The 20395-nt window shown below is 44.4% G+C and overlaps 2 protein-coding genes across 2 annotated transcripts; one reads left to right on the top strand and one right to left on the bottom strand.

Annotated features, from left to right (window-relative positions):
- Positions 1–570: 570 nt before the first annotated feature.
- Positions 571–1511, bottom strand: LOC109764324 (uncharacterized). Its single transcript, XM_020323162.4, has one exon. It carries the CDS (start codon positions 1314–1316, stop codon positions 924–926), a length of 393 nt encoding a protein of 130 aa, XP_020178751.1. The 5' UTR covers positions 1317–1511; the 3' UTR covers positions 571–923.
- Positions 1512–4075: 2564 nt separating this feature from the next.
- Positions 4076–10037, top strand: LOC109764323 (WAT1-related protein At5g64700-like). Its single transcript, XM_020323161.4, has 8 exons — positions 4076–4379; positions 4500–4637; positions 8071–8263; positions 8343–8405; positions 8517–8633; positions 8732–9131; positions 9217–9368; positions 9472–10037. The coding sequence occupies exons 3-8, from the start codon at positions 8085–8087 to the stop codon at positions 9689–9691; spliced, it is 1131 nt and encodes a 376-aa protein (XP_020178750.1). The 5' UTR covers positions 4076–4379; positions 4500–4637; positions 8071–8084; the 3' UTR covers positions 9692–10037.
- Positions 10038–20395: the final 10358 nt, after the last annotated feature.

Here is a 20395-nt window from a genome sequence, read left to right as displayed (position 1 = left end):
GACTAAATAAGCAACACAAGAGCTTCGATATTGCCTTCCTGGCAAAACACAGGAGGTAGCTGTCCTTCATAAGGTGCAGGGCTATTGCTGCACCGTTCGACACCACCAGAAGCATCAACGTATGAGTCAATGACAATCCCAGCATACCAGCCATTGAAGAACACCTCTAGGATGCACTGACATTCCTTTTAACATGTAGTTCATGTATGCAAATACCCACATTTCTCTGTTTTACTCCTCCTCACACTACTTTATCTCAAGTACATAAAATGGGAAGGCATTGAGAACTGCTATTATAGATCAGAGAGAGAGTAATACATGTTACTGACATAACAACTTATGGCTACATGAACATGCTCACAACCTCTGATTACATCCATTATGCATGAACGTGTCAGGTCCATGCTCAAGTTATAGCTGCTCTTCTATTTTTAAATTTCATATTCTTAAGAAAGAGAAAATGTCAAGTTGGCTCCATTGCATGAAATGTCAATCGCTCATGTGCCTTAGGAAGCTAGCTCGTCTGTCGACCATAGAGCTCAAATTTATAGACAATTAGACAAAGCAGAATAATAAAACCAAGAAGCTGAAATTTATAGACAAGCACAACCAGATCACTGCAAAATGTATTTAGCCGAAATTTACAAGCTGTTTTACACGATCTCAACCTAAATTTGGCGACCAATCTGGACAGCTGAGGTCCGAAATCTAAAGCACCAAGCCAACCAATCTCATTATCTATGAAAGAATTGTGTGACATCCCTGGACCAAATCCTCGCAACGAAACATTCCGTTCCAGCACCACCCCCCTCAGCGCTCAAGAGCGCACCGAAATCCAACAAAGAATCTTGAAATGAGTAGTTCTACCAATTGTGGGGAGGGGGGAGACGTCAATTACAGGAAGGGGGGCGGAGGCGCGCGCGTCAGAGGAAGCCGAGGAGGACGGCGGCGCCGAGCACGAAGAGCCAGACGATGTGGACGAGCAGGAGCGCCTGGCCGGAGACGGGTGCGGAGCCGGCGCCGACCTCGCAGTAGCCGCGGCGCGCCACGCGCGCGCCGGCGCAGGCGGCCTCGGGGCAGCCGCACCAGTAGGTGACCCCGTCGGCGCCGCAGACGGGGTCGGGGCGGAAGCACCGCACGGGGCAGAGCGCGACCTCTCCCCCGCCCCCGCCGTCGAGCGCGGGGGCGTCGAGGGGCGCCGCGCAGGGCTCGGCGGCGGGGTCGGAGGCCGCTAGGGTTGGGGAGAGGAGGAGCAGCGCGAGGGCCGCGGCGAAGAGGAGGAAGCGGGCGGGCGCGGGCGGGGCGGAGGGCGACATGGCGGCGTCCACCCGGCCGCGGGGGGGCGGGCCGGGGGCAAGGGGCGCGGCGGGGGCGGGCCGGTGGCGAGGAGCTTCGGGGCCGCCGAGGCGACGCGTCTGGGCGGGGTGGGTGGGTGGCTGGGTGCCTTGCCCGCTCGGTTGGACTTAGCTGGCTCGCGCTGGCCGTTGGCGACTACCTTTTCAATTTCCTTCCTTCGAGAGAGAGCAAAGGCAGACGCGTTACGCGTATGCAGACGTGGGGCTGGCCGCCTGCCGGGCGCCAGCCACTGCCTTGTCTTGTTCCGCTTTACTGCGTCCGAGAATAGAATTCCCACACGTTCCGGTCGTTTCCTAATGTTTTTGACCGCACGAATGCTTCGCCTCTAAGGACGACGAACAAATGCAAAAAGGATCTAATTAAATGTAGGGAATTAATAAACCGCATAAAGCACAACATTAAATTTGCACAGGAGTTTGTTTGGTTGTACCTAGAAAAAACACAGAACCTTCCTTTCGCAAAACACACACACACAGAACGTTCGAGAAAGAATAGAAAAGGCTTTCGTCCTGCTTACAAAGCAGATCACAGAGAAATTGAACAACATAAATCGCACCTAAACAATCACGCAAAAGGGCTAATAACGACACGACTACGCTGCCAGGCAGGAGCACTGCGGAGCCAGAAAACGACGCCACGCCATGACAATGTCAATGAGCACCTGAGCTCCATGGCAGTGCCCCAAGAGGGTAACGAGGTGAAGCGTAACCGTTGCCGAGTCTGAAGGGACAGACATGAGTTTCCCCTCAAAGCACTGGCGGGGGAAGGGGAACTACAATGATGCCTTCAAGAGGATAGCGACACCCGCAGGTGTCGCCGCCATCGACAACAAATCGCGGAGTTTTCGCTTGGGAACCCGCCAGTGCCACTCGAGGCACCAAAGCCACTGAGCCCACCCTTGAGGGAAGACCCACCGAAATCCAAGCCTCCAAATCCACATCTAAGCAATACCCTCCACCCAAAGGTACACCCCTCATCACCCCCCCCCCCACACACACACACACACACGACCAAGGGACGCAACCGCCGCCGCCGCCACGAGACTCGCCGAAGAGTCACCCAGGAAGACCACCGTCCGAGATCGCCTCAAGACCCCCACACCACACAACGCCAACATCGACCGATCGATGCACATCGGGCGAAGGCCCAACCCGGACTCAGCCCATGCCCACAACCCTCACTGTCCAAGCCCAGGACACCCATAAGCCAATAACTCTAGCGGCGCCCCAAATATGGGCAGCCGTCGGTTCCCAGCCGGGCTCCCCGAGTCGAATGTTCGGACGGTGTTTGCCGGCTCACCTGGCTGCGAGCACACCTCCACCAAACGACACCACTCCTTCGGCCACACGGAGCCGCATCAATGGCGCACATAGGGGTAGGGGAGGGGGGATGGGAGGGAGGAGGGAGCACCAAGACAGGTAGCCTCCACCAGATCTGGAGCAGGAGGCACCAGAAAGGGCCAGAACAGCTCCGCAGGTGCAGGTCGTTGACGTCGAAGCTGAAGAGCTAGAAAAGGGTAGGAGAAGAGGGAAGATGGGACACGCCCAACCGCTGCCTACCACTCGGCGGCGACGACGAAGGATGGGAAGGTGAAGCGGGGGAGCAAGGGCCTGTGACAAAGGGTGGCTCCTGAGCCGCCTAGGAGGATGATGCTTGACACGGGAGGAGACGAGGCAGAAAATATTAGAAATTTCATACAAAATATGGGCAAATTATAGAAAAAACATTAGATGGTGCAATCCTACAATACCTAAAGACTCGCATAGAAAACAAAATCTCTAACAATTTCAATCCTTTAAGTTTCCTACTCCTTCAATTTCTGTATACAAGGCCACTTCATATTTCTATGTCTAATAACTTTGACCATTAATTGTACCAACAAAAAATGAGTGATATGCCACAAAAAGTATATCATTGAATCCACATTTTAAAAAAAACTTTTCGATGATATATTTTTGATGACATACAACCAGTGAAAAAGATAATGCGCTGTAGCATTCTGAGCAATTTCTCACTAAATGAATTAGTGTATAATGTCTCGCTAATAGCGTAGTCTAAGAGTCACCCTAATTTTTTGCACGCCATTTTTTTTATTGCATTCATATTTTGTTGACCAAAATTATAAGTCAAAGTTTGACACGAAAAACAAAAGTGGCCTTTATAAACGGATGGAGGGAGTAGAAAGAATCATTTCAATCAAAGAAGCCTAAATTATTACACTAAAAAAAATGTTGTGCATGTCTCACAGCATCCAGTGACCTGCAAATTTTTGTCACGTTGTAACTCAAATTTGGGCCATGTTCAGAGGCAAAAATTTGGGCCATGCTAAAAACGCATAATGTTTCGCAGTCTGATGAAGTTTCTTCTGTTCCGATGTCTGCCAAATGGCAGGCAGTGTCTGACAGTTGGAGACTGTACATGCTTTGGTAGCTGGGCTGTTCATTTGTAAAGCGCACAGGGCGTGCAGAGGAATACTACCTTTCTTGAACGAGGATTAACTCCTAAACCAAATCATATACGTACTTGTATATGCGCACGCGATGCGAGCGATACCTTTCTTCTCTGTGTGCCAAAACTGCTTTCGATGATTCTATGCTTCCAGTTCCCTGTGCCGGATTCGCAAGGGGGTGGCAGACATCCTGCCGACACATACGTGTTCTTCTCCTATACAACACATGTGCACTTTCACAAGCTCTTTTTTTTGTGTTGGGCAAGCCTGTTCATCCTTCACGAGCCCAAATATACATACAAGATGACTCCTTCCTTCTCCCCTCCAGCCAATGGCTTAACGCACATTCATCAGAACCTGAACAGCACAAGCGAAATAAGATACCCCTCCTCCACTGTCCAGCATCAAACTTTCCATGGGGCATCCCGCCTGTCGCCCTCGTAGCATCTACCACCCATCAGTACCTACGTGCTCATTTGGTCAGCGTCCATCCCCTCAGGCGCTGCCTGAGCTCAAGCCTTGGCCTGCTCCAATACATCATCTGGAACCTGTATATTGCCAAGTGAGCAGAGAGGTCAGTTCCATATCCATGTCACAAATCCTTAGACACCATTTTTCTGTTCATCTACATGCTTATTTAGTCATTCTGGGTTGGTGTATGTCACTACCTTCTGATGGTGACGGTTTGATCCAGCTCAACTCCGACTCAAAAGCTTTGTCCCTGGCCTCATCATGAACTCCATATATGCTGCATTGGACAAATTATGAGCTGCTGCATTCGACAGACTATGAGTGGGAAGTTTGTGCAGATTATAGCACTAGCCTTTTTCAGGTATGTTTACTCTTCCTCGGATATAGACAAATATAGGAAGGAACATGCTTCCATCGCTTTTGTTTTGCATTGTTCATATCACTGCCGCCTTTTTCTTTTGGAAAGGAGATTCTAAGCCAATAGGCTACTTCCATCATCTGTTTGGTTATTGAAAGATTATCTTTTCGCTACCATTGATATTCATAATTATACCAGTGAAATGTTGGTAGTACCAAAACTAGTATACTTTTGATAGCAGTAGTCTATTGTAATTTGCAATAGAAGAACAGAGAAAACCAACAAAGAGAGCACCCAGTGAACAATCGGAAGCAATAACCTTACGTTTTTGCAGCCTATCTTCCTTTCCCCACCGTAGGACCAAAGTACTTCTGTTCAAGATTCAATGTAACAAACATTATGAATTTCAAATCCACAAAATACTTGATTTCTTCAAGCTATTGACAAACAATGTCATCCATACATACCATCAACACATCTGAATGAGGTGCATCTATTGAAGTATTGATCGTGTGTTTGCAACTTATGCAAAGCCATAAGAAATTAGCATGTGGACAGTGGTGGTAACAAACACACGAGACTCCCAAGGTTTCAGGCATGTAGAGCAGTTGTCCATCCCTATCATTGTTCTTTGTTTAGGATAGGCCACTTTGTGGACTTCTGCTCTGTTTCGTTTTAGCTTTGCTCCGTAAAACTCGCGTCATTTCGACGCTTTCTTCTTCTAGTACACAATAGCAGTCAGGTTGAGTGTTTGAGAAAACAACAAAGCTCCGAGAATAACACCGCAACCGAAAAAAGGCCCAACACGACAGAAGTCTAGTCATACTCATGCCTCCAGCAATTATGCACCATTTAGGTAGACTGTCTTACCTTAGCCACCATTAGAGTGTACAAAGATGAACATGTCTTGCCACGCGATCTGCCAACTCTTTTACAGAAATGGGTTCCCTGTAGACCCTGGTGCATCGCTGTTTTAGAGTATTATAACCATATAAAGACATTGCCAGGGTGTGAAGGTGTGGGTGCTTGCTTTTCATAACTGGCAGCTTCTATTTTTTGCTGTGCTAACAATTTACCAACCATTTTCCACTAGACCAGCAAAAGTAAAGAAAATATACTTTGGTTCCTGGTTATAGATACATCCTATACGGGATTTTTCTAATAATTAAACAAAAAGTAAAAATAGTTCAAAAGTATTTTTGGAATAAACTTGACTCGCACTCCGCCTCCCGTCCACCTCCTCTTCAGATCCCGCCCACCTCCCTCCCGATCCCCTCCGCCTCCCATCCGCCTTCCTCCCGCCGCCGTCGGATCCCGGCTGGGCAAAGCCCATGCGCGCGCGGGGGGGGGGGGGGGGGGGGTGGGTGGGGTGTGATGGCGGCGGCGGGGTGTCCCTCTGTCGCGGCTTGGAGGCGTGGCTGTGACGGTGGATCTTGAGTGGGCGCCTCCGGACGACATGTGTGTAGCCATAGCGTCGGTCACGCGGCGATGAGACCTCCTCTATCTTTGGTTGTCTTCATCGTCGGTCCAAAGAGATCTGGTCAGTGGGTGTTGCCTCGCGGTGGCTTCCCGGCGACGGATCAAGTGGAGGAGGAGATGGTGGCCTAGTTGCTGAAGCGGGTGAGGATGGCACCATCGCCGGCGGCGCCCGCGGGTGTCGTTTTCCTCGTAGGAGGCGATGGTGGGGGCGTCCCTCGCTCCATTGCTTCTGGAGGAAACCTCATATCTGGAGGAGGCTCGGCGTCCGATGGGTGGCGATGGACGCGTGCAGGAGGACAACGTTGTCTGGCATCATGGTGGCGTCGATAGCAGAGAGGCCTGGCAAGGTCGATGCGTCAGTATGATCTGAGGATGGGTCGGTGGATGGAGGAGGTGACGGCCATTGCAGCGTGCGCATGTGGTGCCCACTGAAAGTGCGCCGGACCGGTGTGTAACCCAGTCCAGGTATATGGCTTGGATGGGGTCTCCGGCATTAGATGCTAGGTGTTGGTGCGATGTCTGTTTGGTATTAAGCTCGAACATTCGGCACACCTTCATCACGGGGATAGGAGTAGTGGCTGGTGTTGCCAAGATGGTGGCTTCAGGCTTACTTTTGTAAGAGCTTTGTGAATAATTAATAAAATGGCTGCATGCATCGTCCAGATGCAGAGGCTGGGGTACATCCTCCTTTAAAAAAAATAAACTTGACTTACGTTTGCACTAGTATATAAATTTTCACGAACAAAAAACCAACGTTGACTTCATAGAAAAAAAGACAAAAAATATTTTCTATTATATAGATCACTATTCACACTATTTTGACCAAAAAATTGTCTTTTTTGAAAAGAAGTCAAAGGGGGATTTTCTTTTTGTGGAATTTATCTCACAAGTACAATGTAAGGTCAAGTTTATTTCAGTTTTTTTTTGTCTCTTTGTTGAATTACTAATTTGTTTTCCCGTATAGGGTGTAGATAAACCCATAGACCAAAAGTTCCACTCCCAAAAGTAGTCCATATGTAAGACACAGAGTTTCCCTATCAATAGAAAGTGAGGTTTCCCACGGTACTGAGTACACTCTCCAGTTAGAATTCCGAACCGTCTGTGAGATGATAAAAAGTGTCGATCAGTGACAGAAGAGAGCCAGTTGAGCAGAGATAGTTGAGGAAATAATCATCCCATACGAAACTGTTCCGTGATAGTGCATGCTGCGTCACCACACTGTGCAATGAAATTATCTCCCTCACTGCCAAAGGCCTAATCAGCGGGCTGCAGGCACCACACTAATTATGCTTAGAAAGATCCCACGTATCAGTCGACAGGCCGGGAGCAAACATGTGGCACCAGGAATTGTTAATTTGAATTTCCTAGACTTGACTGGCCACTCACAAGGTCGCCTTTGTTTTCTGCCGGGACGGCTTAGCTCAAGACCCAGCCAGACCTCATTAGCAAGTATACGTACTATTAGTACTTAACAGCTCGAACTAATCAGGCACAGCAGAGCAGTGTGACCAATGCTGCTGCGTCTGCGTGCGCGTGCTCTAGTCAAGAAGACGGTCCAATTCACACTTGAGCCCCATAAACCATGGAGCATTTGTTGCTGTTGTTGTCTCAGGGCGTCACCGTGTTGAACCCATCCAGTAAACAAGCTTACTGGTGCTAATCAGTACTCCAGTCTAGCATTATACATTGACACAGGAGCACTCTTTCTAAATTAGCTGAGAGGTACTCCTGTTGACTCGAGAAATGCAGGTCTTTTCCCCTGCTTCCTAGCCTAAACAACCCAAAGAAAATCAGGTTTAGATGCTGCTACGTACTCCAGCTCAGTGTTGTAGCTCGGCGTGGCAGCATAAGTAGCTGAGCTTAGCTGCAGGGGTTCAGACACCAGCGCAGAACAGAGAGGCGACCATCGTATTCATACTCTCTGACCACACTCCGATCTCTGTTGGGTTCCTGACAGAGCTCACTGCCGGCATGGGGGCGGATGGGAAGAAGCCGTACGTGATCGCCGTGATCATACAGGTGATCTACACCGGCATGTTCGTCGTCTCCAAGGCGGCCTTCAACCAGGGGTTCAGCACCTACGTCTTCATCTTCTACCGCCAGGCCGCCGCGTCTCTCCTCTTGCTACCACTCGCCATTGCCCTCGAGAGGTAACTCTCTAGCTGGTTCTGCTCGGGCTACCTAGCACTAGCAAGAGGATCGTATAAGAATCAGGCGCTGATTTTGCAGGAAAAACGCGTGGGCAATGTCGTTCCGGTTGCTCCTGAAGCTGTTCATGTTTGCCTTGATCGGGTAACTAATTAAGCGACGCATGCTTCTCGATCTCATCACAAGCTGTTTATGTGCAACAAAGTGGAGATGGAGATGGATTACTGATCGATGTTAATATGGCTTTGTTTCCAGGACTACATTTAGCTTGAATCTGTACAACGTGAGCCTCAAGTTGACATCTGCAACCGTGGGATCTGCGACCAGCAACTCCATGCCGGTGGTCACCTTCTTCATAGCGCTTCTGCTGAGGTACTAATCCAGCGAGTAAATCGACCCAGCTCCCTACCACTGTACGATCATACTACGTACGTTGTGACATACTGACATGTACACTTGGCTGGCCTTAGGATGGAGGTGGTGAAGCTGAGGAGCCCCTCGGGCATGGCCAAGGTGGCCGGCGTGGGGCTCTGCCTCGCCGGGGTGCTCGTCATCGCCTTCTACGTGGGGCCGTCCCTGAACCCGGTGAACCACCACCGCGCCCTGGCTGCCGCGACCGGAGACGCCGGCGCGACGAGGGGGACGTGGATCATGGGCACCTTCCTCATGGTGCTCGCCAACGTGACGTGGTCCCTGTGGATCGTCCTGCAGGCCGCGCTGCTCAAGGAGTACCCCAACAAGCTGCTCGTGACGGCGACGCAGTGCGTCTTCAGCGCCGGCCAGTGCTTCGTCGTCGCGGCGGTCGCTGAGAGGGACTTCTCCAGGTGGCAGCTCCGCTTCGACGTCACCTTGCTCGCCGTCCTCTACACCGTAAGGCTTCTTAATTCTCTGTCTTGTCAATGGTGATGGATCGGTGCATGGAGTGGACTGGAGGCTGATGTGTGGATTGATTCAGGGGTTCGTGGTGACGGGGGTGTCCTACTACCTGCAAGCATGGTGCGCGGACATGAAAGGGCCGGTCTTCCTCGCCGTGTGGACCCCGCTCTGCTTCGTCCTCACCATTTTCTGCTCCTCCTTCTTCCTCGGAGAGATCGTTCACCTCGGCAGGTACGATCAGCAGCTAGCTTTCAAGCTTCAATTGCACTGCTGATCTACACACGGCTGCTGAACTTCAAGTTCATTTGCTCTTCTTTTTCATTGATTTTTGCAGTATCTTGGGTGGAGTCCTTCTCGTTGGAGGTCTGTACAGCGTGCTGTGGGGCAAAAGCAAGGAGAACCGGATTGCGCCATGTGGCGAGACGAATATGATCCATGGCGTGGAGGGCGAGAATTCTGCAGATGATGAGGAGAAGAACGAGAGGAGCAACCAAGTTAACGGGGAGAGGGAGCACGATAAGGAAGTAACGATGTCGCCGGCTGAACAAGTCTGATTTGATCGAGTGAAGGAGGCTCCATCTATCTCATTCATGCGATGCATCCATTATTCGAGCAACTATGAATTATATTCAACTCAATACACAAAGAAGAGAAACGGCGAACGGACCTGATTGGGTTTATGATCAGTACTCTTTGGCTAATTCTTAGTTGCTTAATTTTTTACAAATCCCGGTCACCTCAAATTGCATATATCACTAAGCCTTACACTGTAATCTTTGAAGGTGTGCAACTTGTAGCATGTATGTTATATATGCAGTAACTTGGACATGGCAATGGTTGGATGTTGCTCCAAAGGATTACAAATATGGTTGCGATTTATAAAAGTCCGATGGAAATCAATAGACCGTGATACAGGATTTTGCCTGTTCTTATGTATTGCAGGGTCGCCTCATTATTCAAGTTTTTTTATTTTCTTTTTCCATTGGTTTTCACGTTTTTTCCCTGTTTTTCCTTTCTGTTTTTTGAGAAGGTTTTCTTCATTTTTGTTTGGTTTTCTTTTTTCTTCTCCATTTTTTGTTTGCTTTTCATTTTTCATCTCCATTTTTTATGTTTGTTTTTATTTTCACTCTACAATTTCGTATATATCAAAAACATTTTTTTTCAATAAGTGATCAACATTTTATATATACATGTTCAACATTGTCCGAACGCTTATTCAACATTTTTCAAATACTTATTCAACATTTTTTCAAATACTTGTTCAATATTTTTCAAGTACTTGTTCAATATTTTTTCAAATACTTATTCAACATTTTTAATACTTATTCTACATTTTGAAATACTTGTTCAACATTTTTCAAATACTCGTCAACATTATTATTACTTATTCTATATTTTTAAATACTCATTCAACATTTTTTAATACTTGTTCAACAGTTTTCAAATACTTGTTCAACATTTTTCAAAGACTCATTCAATATTTTTAATACTTATTTAATATTTATCAGCTGCTTGTTAAACATTTTTTCAAATGTGTTTTAAAGAGCATTTTTTATAATATATATATATATATGTAGAATATTTTAAATTACAAAAAAATACAAAAATAAGGCAAAAAACTGTAACATAAAACAGAAAAAAACAGGCCTTTGCCTCCCGCGCGGCTGGGCCGGCCCATTTGGGCTCCCCAACGCGAGGCGTCTCATGTGCTCGCTTAAAGCGAGAAATAGGGGTGCCCAAAAGAATTTGAGTACATCTGTACACCCATGCCCTATGATGGATCCGCCCCTGATGTGGAACCAATGCATACATAAATGTAGAACCTACAATGGAGAGGTATTCTAATTATCAAAAACACATCATTTCTGATACCAAATAGCCCAACACAAGGTTGCGTACCTGATAAGTAATTTTTATTAGCATCCTGCAACTAATTTCCAAACAATATACGCATGCTATGATGTGGGAATAAGTTGGATGCCATCTAGATAGTAGACCAAACAGCTCGATCACACTTGCACTCGAAAAAGAGAAGTTTGAGTGACCGTTATTAAACATTTTTTGTATACACGTTCAACATTGTCCGGATGCTTATTAAACATTTTTCAAATACGTCTTCAACATTTTAATAGCTATTCAACATTTTCCAAATACTTGTTCCACATTTCTAATACTCATTCAACATTTTTCAAATGCTTGTTCAACATTTCTCATATACCCGTTCAAGATTTTTTAATACCTTTTCAACAATTTTTAAATACTTTTTTAACATTTTCAAATACTTGTTCAATATTTTTCAAATTTTTGTTCAACATTTTCCAATACTTGTTCAATATTTTTTAATACCCGTTCAACATTTTTCAAATATTTGTTCAACATTTTTAATACTTATTCAACACTTTCAAATACATGTTTAACATTTTTTAATACTTATTCAACATTTTCTAAATGTGTTTTTGAAGAGTGTTTTTTGTATATATATATATGTGTGTGTGTGTGTGTGTGTAAAATATCTTTAGGACATGGCATTTTCTCAATTGCATCAACCTTAGCTTGGTCCACTTCAATACCTCTTTCAGAAATTTTATGACCCAAGACAATGCCTTCATCCACCATAAAGTGGCACTTCTCCCAATTCAAGACAAGATTTGTTTGTTCACATCTCTGCAAAACTCGCTCAAGATTGCTTAAACAATCATCAAAAGACATTCCATAAACAGAAATATCATCCATGAAAACCTCAACAATCTTTTCACAAAAATCAGAGATTATAGCAGTCATACATCTTTGAAAGGTAACAGGTGCATTACATAAACCAAAAGGCATACGTCTATAAGCATAGGTTCCAAAGGGACAAGTAAAAGTGGTCTTTTCCTGATCAGGTTGAGAAACATGTATTTGTGAGAAGCCAGAATATCCATCAAGGAAGCAAAAGTGTGTGTGCTTGGATAATCTTTCAAGCATTTGATCAATAAAAGGAAAAGGGTAATGATATTTTCTAGTTGCTTTATTTAATTTTTTAAAATCAATTATCATTCTATAGCCTGTAACAATTCTTTGTGGGATAAGTTCATTTTTATCATTAGGAACGACAGTAATACCTCCTTTCTTAGGAACACAATGAACAGGACTTACCTATCTACTATCAGCTATATGATAGATTGTACCTGCTTCCGGAAGTTTTAAGATTTCCGTTCTTACCACTTCCTTCATTTTTGGATTTAACAGACGTTGGTGATCAACAACGGGTTTAGCATCAGGTTCCATATTAATTTTGTGCTGACATAGAGTGGGACTAATGCCCTTTAAATCATCAAGAGTATATCCAATAGCAGCCTGGTGCTTCCTTAGGACTTTCAATAATATTTCTTCTTCATGTTCTGAAAGGTTAGCACTTATAATAATATGATATATCTTCTTTTCATCAAGGTAAGCATATTTCAAAGTGTCTGGCAATTGTTTTAATTCAAACACAGGATCACCTTTAGGTGGAGGAGGACCTCCTAGAGTTTCAATAGGCAAGTTGTGTTTAAGCAGAGGACGTTGTCAAAGAAAATTTTGTCTATTTCATTTCTTTCATGCATATGTAAATCATTTTCATGGTCTAGCAGATATTATTCTAAAGGATCAGTAGGTGGAACAGCAATAGAAGCAAGACCAATTAATTCATCCTTACTAGGCAATTCTTTTTCATGAATATTTCTACTAAACTTGGAAAAAATAAACTCATGAGACTCATCACCAAAACTAACACCGACAGTTTGTTTCTTACAGTCTATCTTAGCATTAACTGTATTCAAGAAAGGTCAACCAAAGATAATGGGACAAAAGTCATCTTGTGGGGAACCAAGAACAAGAAAATCAGTAGGGTATTTTATTTTCCCACACAAGACTTCAACATCTCTAACAATCCCAATTGGTGATATGGTGTCTCTATTTGCAAGTTAATTAGTAACATCTATGTCTTCTATTTTTGCAGGTGCTATGTCTTTCATAATTTCTTGATAAAGAGTGTAAGGAATAGCACTCACACTAGCACCCATGTCACAGAAACCATGATAACAGTGATCTCCTATTTTAACTGAGACAACTGGCATTCCAACAATAGGTCTATGTTTATCCTTTTTATCAGGATTGGCAATTCTAACAGCTTCTTCACAAAAGTAAATAACATGCCCATCTATATCTTCTTCTAAGAGATCTTTAACCATAGCAATGCTAGGTTCTACTTTAATTTATTCATCGGGTTTAGGTGTTCTAATATAGCTTTTGTTAACCACAGTTGAAACTTTAGCATGTTCCTTTATCCTAACAGGGAAAGGTGGTTTCTCAATATAAGTAGAAGGAACAACTGGATCAACATTATAAAGTATAGTTTCTTCTTTAACTGGTACCGGTTCTTTAGTTTCTTCTTTAATAGGTGGGTGATATTTAAACCACTTCTCTTTAGGGAGTTCAACATGAGTAGCAAATCATTCACAAAAGGAGGCTACTATCTCAGAGTCAAGTCCATATTTAGTGCTAAACTTTTGAAAAGCATCGGTGTCCATAAAAGATTTAACACAATTGAAAGGACATGTGGTGCCTGAAGGAAATATGCCCTAGAGGCAATAATAAAGTTGCTATTTATATTTCCTTATATCATGATAAATGTTTATTATTCATGCTAGAATTGTATTAACCGGAAACTTAGTACATGTGTGAATACATAGACAAACAGAGTGTCATTAGTATGCCTCTACTTGACTAGCTCGTTAATCAAAGATGGTTAAGTTTCCTAGCCATAGTCATGAGTTGTCATTTGATGAACGGGATCACATCATTAGAGAATGATGTGATTGACTTGACCCATCCGTTAGCTTAGCACTATGATCGTTTAGTTTATTGCTATTGCTTTCTTCATAACTTATACATGTTCCTATGACTATGAGATTATGCAACTCTCGAATACCGGAGGAACACTTAGTGTGCTATCAAACATCACAACGTAACTGGGTGACTATAAAGATGCTCTACAGGTGTCTCCTATGGTGTTTGTTGAGTTGACATAGATCGAGATTAGGATTTGTCACTCCGATTGTCGGAGAGGTATCTCTGGGCCCTCTTGGTAATGCACATCACTATAAGCCTTGCAAGCAATGTGACTAATGTGCTAATTATGGGATGATGCATTACGGAACGAGTAAAGAGACTTGCCGGTAACGAGATTGAACTAGGTATTGAGATACCGACGATCGAATCTCGGGCAAGTAAAATACCGATGACAATGGGAACAACGTATATTGTTATGCAGTTTGACCGATAAAGATCTTCGTAGAATATGTAGGAGCCAATATGAGCATCCAGGTTCCGCATAGTTCTCGAACCCGTAGGGTCCGCACGCTTAATGTTCGATGACGATCGGTATTATGAGTTTATGTGTCTTGATGTACCAAAGGTAGTTCGGAGTTCCGGATGTGATCACGGACATGACGAGTAGTCTCGAAATGGCCGAGACATAAAGATTGCTATATTGGACGATATTATTCGGACACAAGATGAGTTTCGGGGGTCACCGGATAAATATCGGAGTGCCGGGGGGTTATCGGAACCCCCGGGGGAACTAATGGGCTTCTATGGGCCTTAGTGGGAAAAGAGGAAGGGCCAGGAGGGGCTGGCCGCCCCCCTTGGGTCCGAATTGGACTAGGGGAAGGGGGCGGCGCCCCCCTTTCCTTCCCTTCCCCCTCTTCCATCCTCCCCCCTCTCTCCCTCTTGGTGGATTCCTACTAGGATTTGTAGTCCTAGTAGGATTCCCCTCTTGGGGGGCGCGCCCTAGGGGCCGGCCGGCCTCCCCCTTGCTCCTTTATATACGGGGGCAGGGGGCACCGTAGAACACACAAGTTGACAGTTGTCTTAGCCGTGTGCGGTGCCCCCTCCACTGATTTCCACCTCGGTCATATCGTTGTAGTGCTTAGGCGAAGCCCTGCGTCGGTAACTTCATCATGAACGTCATCACGCCGTCATGCTGACGAAACTCTCCCTCGGCCTCAGCTGGATCAAGAGTACGAGGGACGTCACCGAGCTGAACATGTGCAGATCGCGGAGGTGCCGTGTGTTCGGTACTTGGATCGGTTGGATCGCGAAGACGTTCGACTACATCAACTGCGTTACTAAACGCTTTCGCTTTCGATCTACGAGGGTACGTGGACACACTATCACCGCTCGTTGCTATGCATCACGTAGATGGATCTTGCATGTGCGTAGGCAATTTTTTTGAAATACTACGTTCCCCAACAGTGGCATCCAAGCCAGGTCTATGCGTAGATGTTATATGCACGAGTAGAACACAAAGAGTTGTGGGCGATAATAGTCATACTACTTACCAGCATGTCATACTTTGATTCGGCGGTATTGTTGGATGAAGCGGCTCAGACCGACATTATGCGTACGCTTACGCGAGACTGGTTCTACCGACGTGCTTCGCACACAGGTGGCTAGTGGGTGTCTGTTTCTCCAACTTTAGTTGAATCGAGTGTGACTGTGCCCGGTCCTTGTTGAAGGTTAAAACAGCAAACTTGACGAAAAATCATTGTGATTTTGATGCGTAGGTAAGAACGGTTCTTGCTAAGCCCGTAGCAGCCACGTAAAACTTGCAACAACAAAGTAGAGGACGTCTAACTTGTTTTTGCAGGGCATGTCGTGATGTGATATGGTCAAGACGTGATTATATAAATTGTTGTATGAGATGATCATGTTTTGCAACACAGTTATCGGCAACTGGCAGGAGCCATATGGTTGTCGCTTTATTGTATGAAATGCAATCACCATGTAATTGCTTTACTTTATCACTAAGCGGTAGCGATAGTCGTAAAAGCAATAGTTGGCGAGATGACGACAACGATGCTTCGATGGAGATCAAGGTGTCAAGCCGGTGATGATGGTGATCATGACGGTGCTTTGGAGATGGAGATCAAAGGCACAAGATGATGATGGCCATATCATATCACTTATATTGATTGCATGTGATGTTTATCCTTTATGCATCTTATTTTGCTTAGTACGGCGGTAGCATTATAAGTTGATCTCTCACTAAATTTCAAGGTACAAGTGTTCTCCCTGAGTATGCAGCGTTGCGAAAGTTCATCGTGCCGAGACACCACGTGATGATCGGGTGTGATAAGCTCTACGTTCACATACAACGGGTGCAAGCCAGTTTTGCACACGCAGAATACTCGGGTTAAACTTGACGAGCCTAGCATATGCAGATATGGCCTTGGAACATTGAGACCGAAAGGTCGAGCATGAATCATATAGTAGATATGATCAACATAGTAATGTTCACCATTGAAAACTACTCCATCTCACGTGATGATCGGACATGGTTTAGTTGATTTGGATCACGTGATCACTTAGATGATTAGAGGGATGTCTATCTAAGTGGGAGTTCTTAAGTAATATGAATAATTGAACTTTAATTTATCATGAACTTAGTACGTGATAGTATTTTGCATGTCTATGTTGTTGTAGATAAATGGCCCGTGCTGTTGTTCCATTGAATTTTAATGCGTTCCTAGACAAAGCTAAGTTGAAAGATGATGGTAGCAATTACACAGACTGGGTCCGTAACTTGAGGATTATCCTCATTGCTGCATAGAAGAATTACGTCCTGGAAGCACTGCTAGGTGCAAGACCCACTGCAGGAGCAACGCCAGACGTTGTGAACGCCTGGCAGAGCAAAGCTGATGACTACTCGGTAGTTCAGTGTGACATGCTTTACGTCTTAGAACCGGGACTTCAACGACGTTTTGAACGTCATGGAGCATATGAGATGTTCCAGGAGTTGAAGTTAATATTTCAAGCAAATGCCCAGATTGAGAGATATGAAGTCTCCAATAAGTTCTACAGCTGCAAAATGGAGGAGAATAGTTTTGTCAGTGAGCATATACTCAGAATGTCTGGGTACCACAATCACTTGACTCAGTTGGGAGTTAATCTTCCAATTGATAGTGTCACTGACAGAGTTCTTCAATCACTGCCACCAAGCTACAAAAGCTTCGTGATGAACTATAATATGCAAGGGATGGATAAGATGATTCCCGAGCTCTTCGTAATGCTAAAGGCTGCGGAGGTAGAAATCAAGAAGGAGCATCAAGTGTTGATGGTCAATAAGACCACCAGTTTCAAGAAGAAGGGCAAAGGGAAGAAGGGGAACTTGAAGAAGAACGGCAAACAAGTTGCCGCTCAAGTGAAGAAGCCCATGTCTGGACCTAAGCCTGAGACTGAGTGCTTCTACTGCAAAGGGACTGGTCACTGGAAGCGGAACTACCCCAAGTATTTGGCGGAGAAGAAGGATGGCAAAGTGAAAGGTATATTTGATATACATGTTATTGATGTGTACCTTACTAATGCTCGCAGTAGCGCTTGGGTATTTGATACTGGTTCTGTTGCTAATATTTGCAACTCGAAACAGGGGCTACGGATTAAGCGAAGATTGGCTAGGTACGAGGTGACGATGCGCGTGGGAAATGGTTCCAAAGTCGATGTGATCGCCGGCGGCACGCTACCTCTACATCTACCTTCGGGATTAGTTTTAGACCTGAATAATTGTTATTTGGTTGCAACGTTAAGCATGAACATTATATCTGAATCTTTTTTGATGCGAGACGGTTATTCATTTAAATAAGAGAATAATGGTTGTTCTATTTATATGAGTAATATCTTTTATGGTCATGCACCCTTGATGAGTGGTCTATTTTTACTAAATCTTGATAGTAGTGATAGACATATTCATAGTATTGAAGCCAAAAGATATAAGTTTAATAATGATAGTGCAAATTATTTGTGGCACTGCCGTTTAGGTCATATTGGTGTAAAGCGCATGAAGAAACTCCATTCTAATGGGCTTTTGGAATCACTTGATGCTTGCGAACCATGCCTCATGGGCAAGATGACTAAGACTCCGTTCTCCGGAACAATGGAGCGAGCAACAGACTTGTTGGAAATAATACATACTGATGTATGCGGTCCGATGAGTGTTGATGCTCGCGGCGGGTATCGTTATTTTCTGACCTTCACAGATGATTTGAGCAGATATGGGTATATCTACTTGATGAAACATAAGTCTGAAACATTTGAAAAGTTCAAAGAATTTCAGAGTGAAGTGGAAAATCATCGTAACAAGAAAATAAAGTTTCTACGATCTGATCGTGGAGGAGAATATTTGAGTTACGAGTTTGGTCTTCATTTGAAAGAATGCAGAATAGTTTCGCAACTCACGCCACCCGGAACACCACAGCGTAATGGTGTGTCCGAACGGCGTAACCGCACTTTATCAGATATGGTGCGATCTATGATGTCTCTTACTGATTTACCGCTATTATTTTGGGGTTATGCTTTAGAGACGGCTGCATTCACGTTAAATAGGGCACCATCTAAATCCATTGAGATGACACCATATGAACTGTGGTTTGGCAAGAAACCCAAGTTGTCGTTTCTTAAAGTTTGGGGTTGCGATGCTTATGTGAAAAAGCTTATACCTGATAAGCTCGAACCCAAATCGGAGAAATGTGTCTTCATAGGATACCCAAAGGAGACTGTTGGTACACCTTCTATCACAGATCCGATGGCAAGTTATTCGTTGCTAAGAATGGATCCTTTCTAGAGGAGGAGTTTCTCTAGAAAGAAGTGAGTGGGAGGAAAGTAGAACTTGATGAGGTAATTGTACCTGCTCCCTTATAGGAAAGTAATTCATCACAGAAATCAGTTCCAGTGATTCCTACACCAGTAAGTGAGGAAGCTAATGATGATGATCATGAAACTTCTGATCAAGTTACTACCGAACCTCGTAGGTCAACAGGAGTAAGATCCACACCAGAGTGGTACGGTAATCCTGTTCTGGAAGTCATGTTACTTGACCATGACGAACCTACGAACTATGAGGAAGCAATGATGAGCCCAGATTCCACAAAATGGATTGAGGCCATGAAATCTGAGATGGGACCCATGTATGAGAACAAAGTGTGGACTTTGGTTGACTTGCCCGATGATCGGCAAGCCATACAGAATAAATGGATCTTCAAGAAGAAGACTGACGCTGTCGGTAATGTTACTGTCTACAAAGCTCGACTTGTTGCGAAAGGTTTTCGACAAGTTCAAGGAGTTGACTATGATGAGACCTTCTCACCCGTAGCGATGCTTAAGTCCGTCCGAATCATGTTAGCAATTGCCGCATTTTATGATTATGAAATTTGGCAAATGGATGTCAAAACTGCACTCCTTAATGGATATCTTGTATATGATGCAACCAGAAGGTTTTATCGATCCAAAAGGTACTAACAAAGTGTGGAAGCTCCAGCGATCCATTTATGGACTGGTGCAAGCCTCTCGGAGTTGGAATATACACTCTGATAGTGTGATCAAAGCATATGGTTTTATACAGACTTTTGGAGAATCCTGTATTTACAAGAAAGTGAGTGGGAGCTCTATAGCATTTCTGATATTATATGTGGATGACATATTGTTGATCGGAAATGATACTGAATTTCTGAATAGCATAAAAGGATACTTGAATAAGATTTTTCAATGAAAGACCTCGGTGAAGCTGCTTATATATTAGGCATCAAGATCTATAGAGATAGATCAAGACGCTTAATTGGACTTTCACAAAGCACATACCTTGATAAAGTTTTGAAGAAGTTCAAAATGGATCAGTCAAAGAAAGGGTTCTTGCCTGTGTTACAAGGTTGTGTTGACAATGGCTACTTCCTCGACTCCTCCTTCGGTGGGGCTCCTTGAAGGAAATATGCCCTAGAGGCAATAATAAAGTTGTTATTTATATTTCCTTATATCATGATAAATGTTTATTATTCATGCTAGAATTGTATTAACCGGAAACTTAGTACATGTGTGAATACATAGACAAACAGAGTGTCACTAGTATGCCTCTACTTGACTAGCTCGTCAATCAAAGATGGTCAAGTTTCCTAGCCATAGACATGAGTTGTCATTTGATGAACGGGATCACATCATTAGAGAATGATGTGATTGACTTGACCCATCCGTTAGCTTAGCACTATGATCGTTTAGTTTATTGCTATTGCTTTCTTCATAACTTATACATGTTCCTATGACTATGATATTATGCAACTCCCGAATACCGGAGGAACACTTAGTGTGCTATCAAACATCACAACGTAACTGGGTGACTATAAAGATGCTCTACAGGTGTCTCCGATGGTGTTTGTTGAGTTGACGTAGATCGAGATTAGGATTTGTCACTC

Source organism: Aegilops tauschii, chromosome 3 (assembly GCF_002575655.3).
Source record: "Aegilops tauschii subsp. strangulata cultivar AL8/78 chromosome 3, Aet v6.0, whole genome shotgun sequence".
NCBI lineage: Eukaryota > Viridiplantae > Streptophyta > Magnoliopsida > Poales > Poaceae > Aegilops > Aegilops tauschii.
This window is presented reverse-complemented; position numbering and strand designations above follow the sequence as displayed.

Bases quoted from the DNA above. Each gene is read 5' to 3' on its own strand.
- LOC109764323 (XM_020323161.4), top strand. From the start codon at position 8,085: ATGGGGGCGGATGGGAAGAAGCCGTACGTGATCGCCGTGATCATACAG. The intron at 8,406-8,516 runs GTAACTAATTAA...CTTTGTTTCCAG, and splicing joins TTCATGTTTGCCTTGATCGG to GACTACATTTAGCTTGAATC. The intron at 8,634-8,731 runs GTACTAATCCAG...GGCTGGCCTTAG, and splicing joins TTCATAGCGCTTCTGCTGAG to GATGGAGGTGGTGAAGCTGA.
- LOC109764324 (XM_020323162.4), bottom strand. From the start codon at position 1,316: ATGTCGCCCTCCGCCCCGCCCGCGCCCGCCCGCTTCCTCCTCTTCGCC.